Here is a 16,999-nt window from a genome sequence, read left to right as displayed (position 1 = left end):
AATGCTAACACAGAAACAAAGAGAAGCAACACATCCTTCTACCTAGGAGGCAAGAGCGCCTCAGACGATGAGAAATGGAAGCCAAACATGCAAGCGGTCCGAGCGACGATACGATTTGCGCTGGCAACAGGCCGGTTGGACGCGAGGTGATGAAAGACGAATATGGAGATCAGCCCTCCTCCCCCACAACATCAAACTCGACATGAATCCAACTACATACAGTAGCCTCATAGCTAGCCGTCGATTGAGCAAGCCAAAGGAGAAATCAAGGAATTGACTGTGTCACTAAGTATCTTTCGTCGCTTGCTTCTCTGGGCCTCGATGGAAACGGCATTTGACAAGATAATGTGATAAGCTTAGCCAAGCCAAATTTCTCACTCGGTTGCCACAGCCTCTAATCCCTCGCCGTGCTTTCGGTTGTACTAGAAAATGTTATCTTTGACCACTTCGATAGCCACCAGGATACGTACTATAACGCAGTCTTCACATCGAGCGCCATGTACGAGGACCCACCCTGGACAGTCAATGCCGTATTTGAATTTGTTGCGGCAAGGATAGAGATCCATGGTTCCCAGAAAGAGAGTTATGCGAGAAGCTTTGTTTTGACTTAGGCAGAAGTCTGCGTGTCTCTACCCACAGGTGAGGGAAACCACTCACCATATATTCCCACATTATTAACCCCTCGTGGCCACAAATCTTAGGAAACACTTCCATTAGTTCCGATCTCAACGAATGGTGCAGAACTTGACCATCGTGTCACATGTTTTGTCAAGGGTCTGATAGGACTGCGTGCTGCCACCAAGCTCACTGGGCCCAGCCAATGAGTTTGGTCTTCCAATTAACGAAGTTGGGCACGCCCCACCGACGGTGCAAGACACTTTGGGCTTGTCTACCTGTCATTTGACCGTCCAATTAGTGTACGACCTATTGCATCGAACACTGTCCGCAACAGTTCCGTGGTAGGTAACAGTGGATATCAAAGAGGATATTCCCGGCCTCGGCAAAAGTAATGTTCATTCGCACTTTGATTGGATAATCCTTACACACACACACACAGCGTTTATTACGCCCTGGCTAAGCCATAAAGGGCTCTTACGTCTATTTTACATGCTCCTTTGTTGAGATAGATCAGTTAATACTGTCTTTCATCTGCTTATGCATGCGTTAATGCGATATTCAACCGAACGATGACATGCCCAAATAAGCTACTATCAGCTGCCCCGTTTCTTGCTTACTCTGATGGCGCTGATGATTACTTTAACGCAGAATAGACTTAAGAGGGGCCAATACCGTCTTTTCCCGTCATCGTTCGCGTACTGGGTGGACCTCGGCAAGCTTTCTTTCCTCCACCATCTTGTGTACAACTCGACAGTTGGTCCCACACACGGCATTGCCATACGTCCTGGCCGCATGTACCCATCCGAAGTGACTGATGGAATCGAAACCCATTTTGATCAAAGTTCATGAAAGAAGCATGGCGATAATCTTGCCGCAAAGCTGCATTTGGATTAGATCTCGAAAGTGAGATCTAGCTGCCTTATTGAGTGACAAACGTGTTATTCGGGCGTACTGATACTAGATGACGGAGACCGTCAATGTGTCGCAATAGAGCCCTCACATGCCAACCGAACACCATATCCTTGAGTACATGACTTCTCCCAACACTCCTTTAGCGCTTTACCACAGCTCACAAGTGGGTTCCTGGATAGGACAGTTAAAAGCCCTTCTGAAATCCTTTGAGTTACAGTATCCAAGGGGCCTCTGATACGGGCAAAAGCAGGGGAATGAACATCTTTTATGAGGCTTATGGCATCATACTCCTTTGTTGGCGTAACTCTGCACCAGTTCTGTGCATACTTGAGGAAGAACAGCTGATCATGCGAGAAGGCGTTCTAAGCCCGGCAAATCAAAGTCTTGAACCTTTTTATCCGCCTGGGCATGCTTCCACGCCGCATATGCGGTTGTCAACCCACCTGCATCAGCTATGTTCTCGCCGAGCGTAAACTTGCCTCTGACGGAAACACGTGTGCCGTTGGGTGCCAGAAGAGTGAAGTTCTGGTACTGGTCGACGAAGCACTTCGTTCGCTCTCGAAACCCCTTGGTACTGCTATTGTCCCACCAGTTTACCAGAGATCCATTTGGTGCATAATTGTGTCCAGTGTTACCAAATCCATGTGTCAGTTCGTGTCCGAGAACTGTCCCGAGGCCGCCGTAAGTAATATATGATGGGTACCCAGCAGCAAAGAATAGTTTCTGTTGCATGGCCGCCGGGATGACGATATCGTTTAATGCAGGCAAGTAGTATGCATCAACCCGTGAGGGCAACATATACCAAAAACCCTTTTCAGTAGGCTTGCTTAGGTAAGACCAAGTGCGGTTGGTTGAAGAGAGGGCAAGTGAGAGCATATTTTCTAGGTGGCAACTGCCAATAGAAGCACCACTGAAATAATCCGAAAGACTCTTTGGATTCGTTGTTTCTGGGGATTGATCTGGGTAGCCGATTTTCTTCGTGATAGCGTTCACCTTTTCCTCAGCAATCTTTCTAACAGGGGGGGAGAGCCAGTCCTTATCGCCAAGACGAGCAATGAACGTGTCCTGAATGGAGCTCATAAAGCTTGTTGTGAGTTCACGGGCTTCCTTGGAGTATGATTTGTCGAGAAAGAAGCGGCTGACAATCCAGCCGAGGCCAGATAGGAACTGAGTCCATTCTGGCCCAGCGTTAATAGAGCTAACACACTGTCTCCACCGAGGTACTTTCCCGACAACCACAGGATCCAAGCCGCCAAGCAAAGATATCATATCGTTCAGACGGTTTGTGACATCAGCTTCGACATAGCCAGAAAGCACTGTGGTTGCTCTCCAGATGAAAAATGTCTGAAGCGTCTCTGCAGTTGTGTTGGAGAGAAGTTGAGACAGGTTGCCGAAGTAGCCGGGGGAGAAGACTAGCTGTTCTGGGGTGTATTCTTGTGGTACAAGAGCCTTGACGATGCTACCGTGGTCAAGCTCCGGAGCTATCAGGGTGACGTCTTCCAGCTTGAACTTCTTTGCTGGCTTCTACAGAGGCGTTAGAATTGCTCTATATTAAGAGGTGTCTGGCTTACGTTTTCACCATCACGACTATCATCCGTTTTCACTAGGGCCTGGAGGTTGTACAACCTAATCGCGGTTCCATAGCGTCAGGGTGAACGGTTTTAATGTTGTTCATTCCGGGTTTCATGAGACTGTAAACAGATAGTGTCAGATACTGACAGGCGGGTGACCTTTCAGGCAAAGCACAATCTAGATGGTCGCCGTTGTTCTTGGTTGGCCATGTGCTGAGGCATAGTTCATAGTAGCACGTGTATTAGGCTGCTCACGTAGCTATACGTTGGCTTCGTAGGAGACAATGGATCGGCCCTACTACGGACTGTTATACTGTTTACACGTATGACCTGGCACAGCTTTCTTTCATAACACTATTATCAAGATATAGAAGTCAGCGTAAAAAAGCCTTCATCCGATTCACAACACTCTGATGTCTTTCCGCACGGACGTGTAAGCTTTTTGATGCTCACACAGTTGAGCTTAGCACGTTGATACGATAGTGAGTTTTTTAACATGACTGAAAGTAGTAAAGGTGGACTTGAGTACGATACGTATGTTCGTAGTTCTACATGGTGGCCTAAGACGTCGAAAGAGGCGCACGATATTTAGCTTAACATGAGCTGGAGGCCTACTGAAACCTCACGATGTTCATTGAGCGTCTTTTGAGGCCATTGTTGAGTCCCGTAATACCTCTAAGTCTTGAGTTCCAGATTTTGCATAAATGCACTAAGACTATTTGACTCACATGAAGTGAGTCTGCTTAAGCGCATCATTTGACACATACGGTGGTGGATCAAAGACAGATATATAACCCCAAACAAGCGGGGAACTACAAAAACTGGCATGTGACTCAAACGTGGCTCGGTGTTACTTTCCAGCAGCCGGTAGTTACTATTCACCTCACAGGTAGACAATTATCTTTCGTAATACATTACCATTACACACCCGCCATTAGAGTATCTAAGCTTATATGTTTATGCGTTATGTCGACAGTCTTGCGGGTGTATAAGTGTTTGATCACCCACGACTCCTCTGAACTGCCAATAGCAATCATGAAATCTCAATTGCTTATGCTAGCCATGGCTCTCCGGGCCATAACATGCTCGCTGGCTTCTGCTGAGCAACAGAATGCCGTTTAATTTTATAACTGGCATGTCCGTCCCGCACTCTCGTGTTCGATCAATCGCTGACCATGCTATCTACGGTCACGGTTTTCAACCCGACATGCCGCTTGTCTCTAAGATAACAGCGATGCCTGCACGCGGTGAGTCCCTTCCATCGACGCTCCAAGTCAACTCGGCTACCGCTCAAGTCTTTAGAACCAAAGAAAGATTCAAATGTGCTTCAAAATAAGACGACAGCTCTCCTTACATCTCACCGCCCCTCAGAGCTTGTTGCTCGTTCTTCTCGTAATGCCGCAGCTATGGATGTTTTAATTCGACAGTGACTAATGGTGTCACAGGCAATTCACGTAAATGAGCGCAGAGCTCACTGTTGATATCGCCATACTAAATCTGACAATCCATACCCTACATCTATTGAGTTCGAAGTACGAAAGACATGGGTCTACCGTTATCTGCCGGTACTATTTTGTGCACCCCAGCTCTGGTGGGGACCGTCAGAGGGAGTTTTATCGGGGTGAGTCACTCCTTTCTCGAGTGTCACTCCGTCCGTCATGTTGATTGGTGCTTAACGGAATTAAGTTACCGGGACAAGCCCACGTGCTCCACATTGAGCCAATGACTGGTGCAGCTGCACCCATCCTAATTCAGTGGTCACTACCTTAATTAATTTTTATTAATATATTGTAGAGGACGGAGCTGCTCCTTCAGTTGTTCCCTTGCTCAAACTTTTCCTGTTTATTCATGCCAGCCAGCCCTTTTGCCAAAACAAGTTCAAGATGGCAATACGGTCCAGTAGCGTCTGGGGAAGTTGGCGACCTGTCAATTTGAAGGCCAAGCTTTGGAATACCATCAGCACCAATTACCACCTAGGTTTCACATCCTTCGGCGGCCCCCCAGTGCACTTCAAGATCGTAAGTACTGATGACAAAGCGCGCCAAGCGTCGCACACAAGCCTTTGGGCATTATGCGTACTAAGGAATACCTGTCTCTATTATAGTTCCAAGACAAATTCGTCCAGAAGCTGCAATGGATCGACGATCAAGTGGTAAGCAAAGGCTTTTCTTGCAGATTATTTGCAAGAAACATAACGCTAATGAAAATACAGTATCAGGAACTTTTCAGCGTCTGCCAGGCCTTCTCTGGGCCTGGCAGCACCAAGATGCATTACTGCATTAACCTAATTCATGATGGTTTTCTCCCTGCTTTACTCAGTTTCTTCATCTGGAGGTCGGTAACTATAATCACTCAAGCAGTCTTTTTTAGTTTGATTTAATTCATTCTTAGCTTGCCCGGGGCTCTAGGAATGTATGGGCTTTCTATCGGAGTCTCTAACATTGGAGATACTCTTCCTGGTCCCGTTTACGCACTCCTCTCGGGCCTCAACGCGTCAACTGTGGGCATTATCGCAGTCGCTGCCGCTCAATTGTCGGAAAAGGCCATCACCGATAGGATAACTCGATTACTCGTCTTTTTTGGAGGTGCGGCGGGGATTCTGTATAATGCGCTTTGGTACTTTCCTCTTCTCATGTTCGTGGCCGGGTGTGCAACCGTCGTCCATGACTATAACTGGCTTCATGGCCCTATCAAGACTGTAGTGGGTTTGATGAAGAATCCGACAATACGGCTTAGAGCACAAGAGCCAGAGTCTATCGAGCTTTCACAGGCACAATTTGTCGACCTGGATAATAATGCTACGACCACTGCCGCTTCTCTCAGTACTACCAGGGAACATGATGCGATGGCCCGCTCGAGCCGTGCAATTAATGCACGGACTCTCCCTGTTGCCGAGAATTCACATGCGGGGGCCGAAGCAGAACCACGCGTCATCCCGTCAGAGCGGTCTCTCAACTTTTCCTGGAGCTTTGGCCTTGGTATTATTATCTTGTTTATCATCACCTTCATCGCAATTATGGTCCTTCGTGGCGAATTGCCGGTCAAGACGTATCTCTTTAGTTTCTTCGCCAACATGTATCTCGCAGGGACTATTATTTTCGGCGGCGGTCCTGTTGTCATTCCACTGCTCCGCGAATATGTTGTTGCTGAAGGCTGGGTTAGTCCACGCGACTTTCTTATCGGCCTCGCGATTCAACAGAGCTTTCCCGGCCCCAACTTCAACTTTGCGGTATATCTCGGAGCTCTGACAGCGATACATGGTGGATACAATTCGGCTGTTGGAGCAATACTTGGATTTATTGGTATATTTGCTCCGGGCCTTATTACAGTCCATGGTACAATGGGTATTTGGAGCGCTATTCGTGGCCTTAGATGGGCCAAGTCACTCCTAAGGGGGGTTAATGCCGGTTCTGTGGGACTTATCTACACCGCGGTTTATCGCTTGTGGCAAATCGGGTATATTGACGAAAGCTTCCAGCAGGGCACGAGCCTGGCACAGGAGCCTTGGTGGGTTGTTGTCACAGCCTTGAGCTTTGTCTTTGGCTACTCATTCAACTTAAGCCCTCCAATTACTATCATCATGGGCGCCGTCTTGGGCCTCATCTGGTATGCAGTCAGGCTCCCTTAGCGATTGCTACGTTGCCTGTTACGCTCAGCACCTTTTCGAGCTTCAAGAAACTGTTCGTATAGCGAGAGGTGGGGAACGGTTTGTACTTAGACAGCCTTGAATGCTGTATATCAGCTCAACCAAGGCATATAAGCAAGGCAGCAGGCGTATAGAACAGAACAGTCAGGACAGACCGACACCGTGTTCTAGTTACTTGGGTGTTGATGAATTTAAAGCAGCAATTCACTTAGCTACCCAATAGGCGGAATCGTACTCATCTATCCACTCTTGAAAATCAGGGCCTGCCGTTGCCCAACCCCTGATTCCTTCAGTCAACACCAAGCTTTCCATATCGTCAGGACTTATACCATGGTCGTCAAGGTAGTGTGTGAACCACCCGGCTGCTCGCGTGCCCCTTCCACGCGATGAAGCGTTAGACATGTCAGTCAAGGTTACCAGATCGTTTTCCTATCGAGTCAAGCCAGACAGATCTGGACAACTTTACTGCTCACAGCAGTACCATATAATTTTATGCACACTAGCTTCTTTGAAGATGCCATAAAGCGTCGGGATGCTCGGATATAGGCTTTGCGCTGGCAAATTGATGGAGCCACGTATGGTGCCGCCCTAGTGTCAGAGGGTTCCGTGGCACAGAGTGAAGAGGTCAGAATGTAGGGGTTTCAATGGTAACTGCATTCATCTCTGGCCTTTCAACCCTTTGTTGGGTTGAAAGCCGCCCTTTATAGCTTTGGTGAACCACTGGTTGGGCAGTGGTCCCCCCTTCCCCTTATCCCCTACTAATATCCCTGTAGTGCTCCCTAATCTCCACGTCTCTCATAGTGCCGCCCGTGACACCATCCTAACTACCCTTTAATTCCGTACGGGACACGTTCCCCCCCTCTGTCTCGGCCTGTCCACAGCGTCGATGAAGCCGGTGCCCCACCGGAGTACCACCGGTGATCACTGCTTTGTGTCTCCTTAACACCTCGTGCTCTTTTCCGCTGGTTGGCTGCCTGCCTGGGGACAAAGGCCTATGCCCTGTATCCCGTATCAGGACTTTACGCTTTCCAGGTTCGGATGCTCCCGAAGATTGGCTCTCGCCCAATCTCGGACCAGTGCTCAGCCGGTATCTATACCTAGACTAGCCTGGGTTGCCTCCTCCGCTAGATAGACAATCAGCCAACAGGGCAGGTGTGAAATTACACTCGTACGGCTGTACAATTTCTCTTAATTCTCCGCGAATCGGGGTTTTGTGGGTTTTCCCGGGCCCCGGTGTTTCCGGGCGCTAGTGGCCGAAAACCGCCAACTCCGATACGAGATGGAATCGGCATTTTCCATTCTGTCTGCCGGCGGTACCGGGACCGGTCCCCACCCGGTACCAGTCTGTACTCCTCGTTTTCAACACCATCTTGGGGTCGAGATATGCTGTTGAGCCTTAATTCCGCTCGCTTCTTTCAGGGTTTCGTGCCCGCGTAGGCCCTAAGAATTCTGTTAGTTTTCCCTTGTTGCTTTCAACCTCTCTTTTCTACTTTTTCCCTTCGTCAGTATCCCCTTTCAGCAGCAGCAGCAGCACCAACAGCACCAGTGGCCCCCCAGCTCCGTCTCCTCGGGAGAGTTCCCCCGATTCCTCCGTCTCTGCCGTCGACGACGGTCGAGTGCTCTGCGGCGCCCCGTGTTGTCGCTGCCTTTTGGCAATGGCGAACTGGTCTCCTACCAGCAAGGAGATAGTTCAATGCTATGAGTCGAAGGGTCGGTAACCACTGCCTCACCGGTGTTCCTCCTACTAATTTCCTGTTTTTAGGTGCTTCTACGAAGTGTGCCCGTTGCGCCGCCATGAAAGGCGGTAAGGTGTGCGTTCCTGTAAGTTCTTCTTCCCCCCCTCTATCGAGCCGCTCCGGTGGCTAACCACTGCGTCGTCTATAGGCCACCCGACAAACTCTCCTCGCCGCCCAGCGGCTTAAAGAAGTCATGAAGGAGGCCGCTCACAAGGTCTCCATCAAAGACTGGTGGGATGCTGAGAAGGTATGCTTTATGCCGTTAATACACCAGTTGTCAGCCAGTGCTAATCCTCTATAGGACGAGGTAGTCCTGGCGCAGACCGCGGCCAAAAAGGCCCTTCAGAAGAAGAAGGACCTCGTCAACAATCCCGAAAAGCGCAAGCGGGAGGAGGAGAAGAGCGAGCTGCTCCTCCGGGAGCGCGAGGTCGCAGCGGCTGAGGACCTGGCGCGTCACACCAAGAGCCTCGTCCGTGCTCAGGAGCACATCAACCGGTTCCTTCGGGACCAGCGTGCTGCCGAGACGGTGGCTCTTGACACCGCCCAGGCTCAACTGGTGGCCCTCCAGTCCATCTCTGCGGCTCTGACCGCGCGCAACAAGATGTACCAGAAAGTTGTATGTGTATTGTTCTACTCCTACTCTCAGCCAGTGCTAACCCGGTGTAGCATATGGAACAACTCGCTGCGCCCTCCGATGGGGAGGAGGAGGAGCAGGATGTGGAGGAGGGTGGGGCTGCGGCCCAGGATGACGATGAGGATGCTTAATTTTTCGGCTCCGGTTTTTCTGTTTTTCTGCCGTGTCGCCCTGCTTTGGCAGTGGTTGGTCACTGGTGCTCCTTCGGGCAGTTTTTAATTTTCGTTTCTCGGTTTTCTTTTTGCGGCTTCGGCCAGTAATGAATACAATACCCGGCCGGCGTGCCCTGGTTTTCCCGGTTTTGTCCAGGCATAACTCCTCCAGTACCTACCCAGTGCTCCGTCGCTGTAGAGAAACCTCGTAGAGTTGTTTTATGTCGTCTGCTACGTTTCGCTGTGGTTCCCACGAATCTTCCCCTTCATAGCCTTTCCACTTAATGAGGTATCGCCTGTTGCGTGGTGGGCCTTTATGGGCTAGTATTTCGTCTACTTCGTAGATATTGCCTTCTTCTCCTTCGATTGGGATGTCCCTTGGCTGGACACCGGGGCCGTAGAATGGCTCAAGCTGCGTCGGTGCGAATACATTGTGAATGCGGTATGCAGGGCCAAGGTCAAGCTCGTACGCTTTTCCTCCGTTAACCACCTGGGTGACCCTAAACGGTCCTAGGTACTTATCCGATAGTTTCCGTGATGGGCGTCGTTGGCGGATATTTTTAGTTGATAGTAAAACAGGGTCACCTACTTTAAAATGAATGGAGAGGTGTCTTTTGTTGTAAAACTTCGCGTATGTATTGTTTGCGTCCTGTAGTGGCTGGGTAATGGTGTCTCTCCTGGTTCGCATGTTGTCTATCCTTCCCTGCGCGGTTGGTACGACTGTCGAGTCTTTGTATGGCGTGACATCGTTTGGTCCTTGTGGGAGGTATCCCAGTAGTGCCTCAGCCGGTGGTAACTTAGTTGCTTGGTGCCAGCTATTGTTGTAAACAAACTGCGCGATAGGGAGCCATTTAATCCAATTGTCTTGTTCCATATTGCAGAATACTCTTAGGAAATGTTCTATGTTCTGGTTTTGTCGCTCTGTTTGTCCGTCTGTTTGTGGATGATAGGCGATGCTGAATTTCCGTTTAATTGCTAACTGGTGGCACACCTCTGCCCAGAACTTGCTAGTAAACAAGGACCCCCTATCCGAAGTCATTGTTTTCGGTATTCCGTATCGAAGAAAAACTTCTTCAATTAGGAGATTGGCGAGACCGTCTGCTGTAAGGGTCTCCCTAGTGGGTAGATATATGGCATACTTCGTGAAACGATCCACCATGACTAATATAGTATCGTAGGGTGAGCCTGACGCGCCCTTAGACTTAGGGAGCTTTGTTATGAAATCCAGGGATATGTGTTCAAATGGGCTGATGGGTACCGGTAGGGGTGCGAGTTCGCCGTATGGGAGGTGATGCCTGGGTTTGGTTCGTTGGCATGTTGCGCACACCTTCATGTAGTCCTTAATATGACTTCTCATCCTTCCCAGAAAAATGATTTTCTGATTCGTTTAAGCGTTTTCGTGACCCCCTGGTGTCCTCCGGTTGGCTCATCGTGGAATGCCGACAGGATTTGGCCCTGTACCCCGTGATTTTCTGGCACATATATAGCGTTTTAATACCATAGTACGCCGTTATGATCGCTTTTCCAGTGTTTTCCTCTGCTAGCCCATGCTTTGCCTTGTACGAAGCCGTCTGTAGCTTGTGCTGTAGCGATGGTATCTTGTAGGCTAGGCGCTAGGTCTTCCGGGCTGGGTTGGCCTGGCTGGCCAGAGGTTGGCTGTCTCACTCGGTACGCCAGGATTCGAGGTCCAGCAAAGCGTTGTAGGAAATCTTCGAGGAACGCGCTGCGGGCTTCCTCCACCTCCGTGTCTTGCGGAAGGTGGTCAGGCCTTCTAGACAGGGCATCGGCTGCCTCAAAAACAGAATTTCAAGACCTGCGCATTATCGCTTTTCTCACAAAAATAGTAGGCCGCCGGATGAGGCATATAGGATATTGATAAGTACTATAGCAGATCTAATCTGTTGAAACCGTAAAACTAGAGTCTGCATCAACTCAAAAATAAGACAGCAAGGTCACAATGTATACCACGACTAAAAGGATACGCTAATCCTAGCACCTTCTCCCTAAGCTTATCTACTGATGCCTATGGTAACTCGTGGAGCCCGTTGCTAATCAGAACGATCACCATTTGACCTATCAGGATCAGGCCCAACAGGTTTTGTAATCCAGTCTTTGGGTATTTGTGTGATGAAGTCATACCAGTAATTAGCCATGAGGTGATACCCCTTGCTCGACGGATGGATGCAATCCCGATATAAGATCCCGTCGCCCAGACTCGCAAAGTTTACGGCCAGAACTCGGCGGCCGACTTTTCTCCTTTTCTCAACGACGCCAGGGATCAGTTTTTGAAAAGAAATTGTCTGCGGTCGCTGGTCAGGGTCGCAGGTGTTGATGATTTGGGCCACGAGAACAGTCGCATCCGGGCAGACGGTAACTATCTTGTCGATGAGGTTACCAAGCCTTATTGCCGCACCAGTAGGATCATGTCCTTGTTGAGAAATACCAGGCCTTGGGTTCATGTCGTTGGTGCCGGCGTGGATGAGGACGATATTAGGGCGCTGTTTTAGAGATGTATAAATGTTGTTGGTCATATATTCGATCGTCATTCCGACCCAACCCGCCTTCGTCATATTAATACTATAGGAGCAGACAGATACTTAGTATTTACTCACATAATATGGGTCAGACATATTACCTGATGACGTCGTGCCGGCAAAAACAACCTTATTACCTAGTAAATACCAAGGTCAGATATAGGTCATAGACAGAGCAACTGACTATAGTGAATAGAATTAAAGGAGAGGATACTAACCAAAGAGATTTTCTCTTAACTTCAGTCTGCAACCATTCTTATCAAAACTAGACCAGCCTACGGTGATGGAGTCACCAATGGGGAGAATTCGAAGTTCGACACCTTCTTTGATGACCTGCCCAGGGGCTACGCCCTTATACTCAAGATAGCTGGCCGCACCGAGAGTCAGTGATGCGAAAAGATTGGCAACAATAGCAATGGTGAGTTTCATATTGAAAACAGCTAGCAAGCAGTTTGGAATACGAAAGGACACCATCCCAACAATATGAACCTAAGTAATCCACAGTAGGGTAGCGGCGGCTTTAAGTAGCAGCCCTCATAATACTCTGAAGGCCACGGTTGCCCAGTCCGAGACATACGGGCTTCTGCCTATAAGCCACTTCGGGGCTCGGAAGCAGCGATCGGCAGAGCAGGCTCTGGTTCTGCTCCAAGAGTACATCTGCAGAGCATGGGGGAAGAGAAAGGTCCTCAGTCTGGTCAGCTTCGACGTCAAAGGCGCATACAACGGAGTGTATAAAGAAACACCACTTCAGAGACTCAGCGCGAGGGGAATCCCAGGAAAGCTGGTGAGGTGGGTCGATGCGTTCTGCTCGCAACGGACAGCAAGCATCCAGGTCAACGGCCAGGACTCGGAGGTCCGCTCCCTGCCTCAAGCTGGGCTACCTCAGGGCTCACCGTTGTCGCCTGTCCTGTTCCTCTTCTTCAACGCCGATTTGGTCCAGCACCAAATCGATGAGAATGGAGGTTCGCTGGCATTTGTAGACGACTATACGGCATGGGTCACCGGACCATCGCGAGAGGCGAACAGACAAGGGATCCAGGCCATCATTGACAGAGCCCTCGACTGGGAACGACGAAGCGGGGCGACATTCGAAACAGACAAGACGGCCATCATACACTTCACCCGCAACTGGCGACAACCGGAAGATTACTCAACCTTCGACATCAAAGGGGACACAGTCAGGCCCAAAGACCGCAAGAAGGTCCTGGGCGTGATCATGGATACCAAACTCTATTTTGAGAAACATATCGCAGAAGCGGCGTCGAAAGGCCTCGAAGCCGTGCTGGAGCTCAGACGACTGAAGGGCCTATCTCCGTCAACGGCGAGGCAACTCTTCGTGGCGGCGATAGCGCCGACAATAGATTATGCGTCGAACGTCTGGAAACACAGGTGCAGAGCAGCCCAGATGAGGGTCATCAACAGGATACAGAGGATTGGGGCTCAAGCGATCATTGGAACCTTCAATACAGTGGCCACAGCGGTCGCCGAAGCAGAAGCAAGCATACAACCAGCTCAGGAACGATTCGGCAGGAAAGCGATCAAGTTCTGGGTGCGTCGCCAGACTCTGCCTACGAGTCACCCGCTGCGACGTATCAGACCTCAGAGCTTCAAGAGGCACATCTCACCTTTCCAGAAGATGGCCACAGCATACCAAGACCTACCAGTAGATAGGCTGGAGACCATCGAAGCGTTCCCCCAGGCACCCTGGGAAGACCGAATCCGTACGGTAGTGGAAGAAGACGGCGATAGGGCGAGCAAGGCGGCCCAGACTGGGTGGGCCGTGAGGGCTGCAATAGGCAGCTCGGCAAGAAACGGAATCGTGGGCTACGGAACAGCAGTACTGCTCCCATTGTCACACAGGAGAGGCGGCTCCATGACGACAGGATCAACCACCGTCGGCCCTAGGACAAAGCAAAACCCATATACGGCGGAACTCATGGCGATAGCAGCGATGCTGAAGTCTCTTTCGAAAAGGATCCGTTATCGTGCAATCTATGTGTTTTCCACCAACAAAGCGGCCGTCATAGCAGCAGGGGGACCGCGACAACAATCAGGCCAACAACAGATCCGTCACATTAATGAGGCAGCAAAGACGCTCACAAGTAAAGGCAACAAGGTTACACTCTTCTGGCTTTCGGCTGAGGTAGAGTCCGATCTCAAGCTCCAGGCTAAAACGGCGGCGAAAGAGAGTACGCAACAAGGAAGGACGCCGAGGAAGAAGCCAACTAGGGCCTACTCAACCACACTTAGAAGCGCAACGAGGAGAGTACAGAAGTACTGCAGACTACCAGAAGGGGTAGGACAGTTCTCGAAAAGGGTTGACGTTGCCCTGCCGGGAAAACACACACGGCAACTGTACGACTCGTTTTCATGGAAGGAGGCCAGCATACTGGCCCAGCTGAGGACGGGGATGGCAAGGCTCAGCTGGTACCTGCACCAGATTGGGGCAGCCGCCTCGGAGCAATGTGCATGCGGACAGGCCGCAGAGACGGTCGAGCATTTTCTCTTCCGGTGTACCCAATGGACAGTACAACGCGCACCGATGATTCAACGAACTAGTACGCATAGAGGCAATCTGTCATTTTACTTCGGCGGGAAGACCGCATCCGACCCCGGCGATTGGTCGCCATACATGGACGTCGTGAAGTTTGCCATGGCAACGGGACGATTCGATATGCAGATCAACCAAACATAGGACAGCAACAGCACAACACTAAATTTCCAACACCAACCACCGACTAACCCCTCACGCACCCTCGTGCCACCGACAGCAGGACTCGCTTCAGCCGCCGAAAATAGGGACCTGAACACTTGGAGAAAGTGCTCCAAGATGGCCTGCTACTGTATTAACCTCACGAGAAATAGCAATCATCGGAAGGAGCAATCAAAGAGGACGCAGACGGAAGTGGATCTCACATATGGGGCTTATTTGGAGACCAGGTAAAAACTCAACAAGGGGCCATGTAAGATAGACGTAAGAGCCCTTTATGGCTTAGCCAGGGCGTAATAAACTGTGTGTGTGTGTGTATCACTCTTTGCTCCATCAATCTCAAGTGTATTGTGTCAAATTCGCATCGATATTCTGACAATTGAATGCATGACCTGAAATATGCGAGCGACTCCAAATGCTCATGACTTCTAGCTTTTCTTTCGGCCATCCTGCTCCATACAGAAAGATGCACTGTGAAGTCAGCCATCGCAATGCGTCCAACACAGCAACAGACGAGTTCACTAACCTCGAACAACATCATTTTTTCTTTTCTGAGAAGGTGGTGGATTTAATCCTCACACACATCCTCAACCAATTTACAACTTGCTTAACATAACTAGTCCCTTCTCTACCACTGCGATTCGCTATAGGATGTCTCAATCAAACCTTGAAGGCTCTCATTAGCCGTTCTTAGTTGTTGCCGAGTAAAGGCCCGTAAGTCATTCTCCAAATGCAGAAGACCGCTCGAACGAACCAAAACCTTTTCATCCTCAAGCTTGCGTAGGTTTGTAACTTTGTCAGCGGGGTTTTGTTCGTCAGGCATTCCGACGTGACTGCGTCGTCTGGTGGGGAAATGATCGATTGGAAGGAACAAACTCAGATCCGGTGGGGCAGAAGATGCACTCCCCTTCGTTCCATTACAATCGTTCGATTTTGGCTTTGACGGTGGTTCATAAAGTAGCTGTTTATTTCCTTGCTGAATAGCCTGCATTTTTAATCCCTGTTGGGACTGGCGCCCGCAAACCTCCAATGCATCTGGACTCTTTGGTTTGATATTAGACTGAAGGTGTACTGCGACAACAGATCCTGTTAAACTGAAGGTTGATTGTGTTCTGTACTTGAGATCTTACACTTTGGTGATATTTGCGAGTCGTGTAACTCATTTAGGCCATCACAGCTGCACTTCGCACTCGTCTCCTGTGCCGAAGATAAAAGAGTTTTGGAGACTACAACTTTACCTTGCCACGTATCAATCAAAAGGCACGTATTGTCAACTTCAGACTCCATGCACAACTGCGGGAAAGCCTGAAAGTCACCAAGTCTCGTCCTAACGCAATTTAGGGAGGTGGAGATTGAGCTTTCCATCACAGAAGACCGTAGCGTGTGAACAATGTGTTGTTTGAAAATGACGTGTAGGCAGGTATGTATAATCTGGTGGCTGTTCGGATCAGCGCTAGGATACTTATATTCTTGGCTAAGGGTTGATCATTTCCCTTTTCACCACTATCAGGACCCTTTTCTCCTCGCATGTTCACGTCATTTGGTTTCTGTAACAAGTGTCACGGCCAGTGATCTCCCTTCAGAGCCGAACTGTACTGCAGTCACACTGTTCCGGCGGACAGTGGGCAGTACAACAGGCGGCAAGGTCTTCAGGAAGGACCTCAACGACTATACAGTCTTTCAGGGACGAATCCGGAGGCTTCAGAGGCATAGCCGGCATCATAATCAACAGTAGACTTCGTAGCTTAAAATGTTGATTTGGTACTGTAGGAGTCACAGCTATGAAAACATCAGGGGAAATGACGTACCGTAGACGTTTCGATATCGGTGCTGGGGAAATATGGATGTAAAGTGGGTAGTTTTGGTCTTGGCAAAAATGAGGTCAGTCCGTCCCCGATGGGATACAGGAGCCTGAAGTTCCGCGCTTAAGGGACCTTACATTTATGTCGAGAATAATAATTTCTGTGCGGAGTAAGACAGTTTGAATTGTCTATGCAGCTTTCTGCCTTCGTTTGCTGGTGCCTGGTGCGTTCGTTTAGCATAGAGAGATTCTAGGTGATATGGAAATGGAGCAAAAAATGATTTCAAAAATGCTATGGGAAAGCCTCTTACGTAAGTCGTTGACCACATTAGCATTTTCTTCGAACGGCTGACTCTGTGAGCTCTCTAATGCGGTTGGAAAACATTCCTTGGTCACGAAACTGAATGTCATATAATGCAAACGCCCTGATTCAGTCCGTGACGGCCACAAAACGGCTTCGGTTCCTAGCCTTAACGCCACCACCATGCATGTAGAAGTCGAACCTCCAAACTAATTACAAATATCCCGCCTCCCGTAGAGGTCTTGATATTATGCCATCATAGCCCCTTGGGAATGCATCGTGGGAGACCGACATAGAACGCAGATCCGAGACGCGTTCCTTGGGCTCAGAAAGCGGGTTTTCGGCTCTGGATGATAAGTCAAATATTTTCCAATCTACAAATCC

General features: G+C 49.5%; 8 protein-coding genes across 8 annotated transcripts; 4 read left to right on the top strand and 4 right to left on the bottom strand.

Annotated features, from left to right (window-relative positions):
- Window positions 1–1,875: 1,875 nt before the first annotated feature.
- On the bottom strand, window positions 1,876–3,736 carry CTRU02_215447 (peptidase family m13 protein; the record flags this gene model as incomplete). The annotated part of the gene is made up of 3 exons (XM_036723856.1): window positions 1,876–3,054; window positions 3,102–3,156; window positions 3,717–3,736. The coding sequence occupies 3 exons, from the start codon at window positions 3,734–3,736 to the stop codon at window positions 1,876–1,878; spliced, it is 1,254 nt and encodes a 417-aa protein (XP_036584539.1).
- Window positions 3,737–4,984: 1,248 nt separating this feature from the next.
- CTRU02_215446 (chromate ion transporter) lies at window positions 4,985–5,481 on the top strand (the record flags this gene model as incomplete). Its single annotated transcript, XM_036723857.2, has 3 exons — window positions 4,985–5,119; window positions 5,206–5,253; window positions 5,314–5,481. The coding sequence occupies 3 exons, from the start codon at window positions 4,985–4,987 to the stop codon at window positions 5,479–5,481; spliced, it is 351 nt and encodes a 116-aa protein (XP_036584540.2).
- Window positions 5,482–5,946: 465 nt separating this feature from the next.
- Window positions 5,947–6,729, top strand: CTRU02_215445 (chromate ion transporter; the record flags this gene model as incomplete). Its single annotated transcript, XM_070206464.1, has 1 exon — window positions 5,947–6,729. One exon carries the CDS (start codon window positions 5,947–5,949, stop codon window positions 6,727–6,729), a length of 783 nt encoding a protein of 260 aa, XP_070059842.1.
- Window positions 6,730–7,070: 341 nt separating this feature from the next.
- CTRU02_215444 (uncharacterized protein) lies at window positions 7,071–7,268 on the bottom strand (the record flags this gene model as incomplete). The annotated part of the gene is made up of 2 exons (XM_036723858.1): window positions 7,071–7,139; window positions 7,221–7,268. 2 exons carry the CDS (start codon window positions 7,266–7,268, stop codon window positions 7,071–7,073), a joined length of 117 nt encoding a protein of 38 aa, XP_036584541.1.
- A 1,134-nt stretch (window positions 7,269–8,402) lies between these two features.
- CTRU02_215443 (uncharacterized protein) lies at window positions 8,403–9,248 on the top strand (the record flags this gene model as incomplete). The annotated part of the gene is made up of 5 exons (XM_036723859.1): window positions 8,403–8,457; window positions 8,510–8,568; window positions 8,632–8,730; window positions 8,785–9,099; window positions 9,150–9,248. 5 exons carry the CDS (start codon window positions 8,403–8,405, stop codon window positions 9,246–9,248), a joined length of 627 nt encoding a protein of 208 aa, XP_036584542.1.
- A 2,069-nt stretch (window positions 9,249–11,317) lies between these two features.
- Window positions 11,318–12,232, bottom strand: CTRU02_215442 (GDSL-like Lipase/Acylhydrolase; the record flags this gene model as incomplete). The annotated part of the gene is made up of 3 exons (XM_036723860.1): window positions 11,318–11,830; window positions 11,882–11,940; window positions 12,022–12,232. 3 exons carry the CDS (start codon window positions 12,230–12,232, stop codon window positions 11,318–11,320), a joined length of 783 nt encoding a protein of 260 aa, XP_036584543.1.
- Window positions 12,233–13,019: 787 nt separating this feature from the next.
- Window positions 13,020–14,498, top strand: CTRU02_215441 (transposon I factor; the record flags this gene model as incomplete). Its single annotated transcript, XM_070206463.1, has 1 exon — window positions 13,020–14,498. One exon carries the CDS (start codon window positions 13,020–13,022, stop codon window positions 14,496–14,498), a length of 1,479 nt encoding a protein of 492 aa, XP_070059841.1.
- A 643-nt stretch (window positions 14,499–15,141) lies between these two features.
- CTRU02_215440 (uncharacterized protein) lies at window positions 15,142–15,878 on the bottom strand (the record flags this gene model as incomplete). Its single annotated transcript, XM_070206462.1, has 2 exons — window positions 15,142–15,584; window positions 15,644–15,878. 2 exons carry the CDS (start codon window positions 15,876–15,878, stop codon window positions 15,142–15,144), a joined length of 678 nt encoding a protein of 225 aa, XP_070059840.1.
- Between the last annotated feature and the right edge of the window lie 1,121 nt (window positions 15,879–16,999).

This window comes from Colletotrichum truncatum (genome assembly GCF_014235925.2).
Source record: "Colletotrichum truncatum strain CMES1059 chromosome Unknown Contig_0016, whole genome shotgun sequence".
NCBI lineage: Eukaryota > Fungi > Ascomycota > Sordariomycetes > Glomerellales > Glomerellaceae > Colletotrichum > Colletotrichum truncatum.
This window is presented reverse-complemented; position numbering and strand designations above follow the sequence as displayed.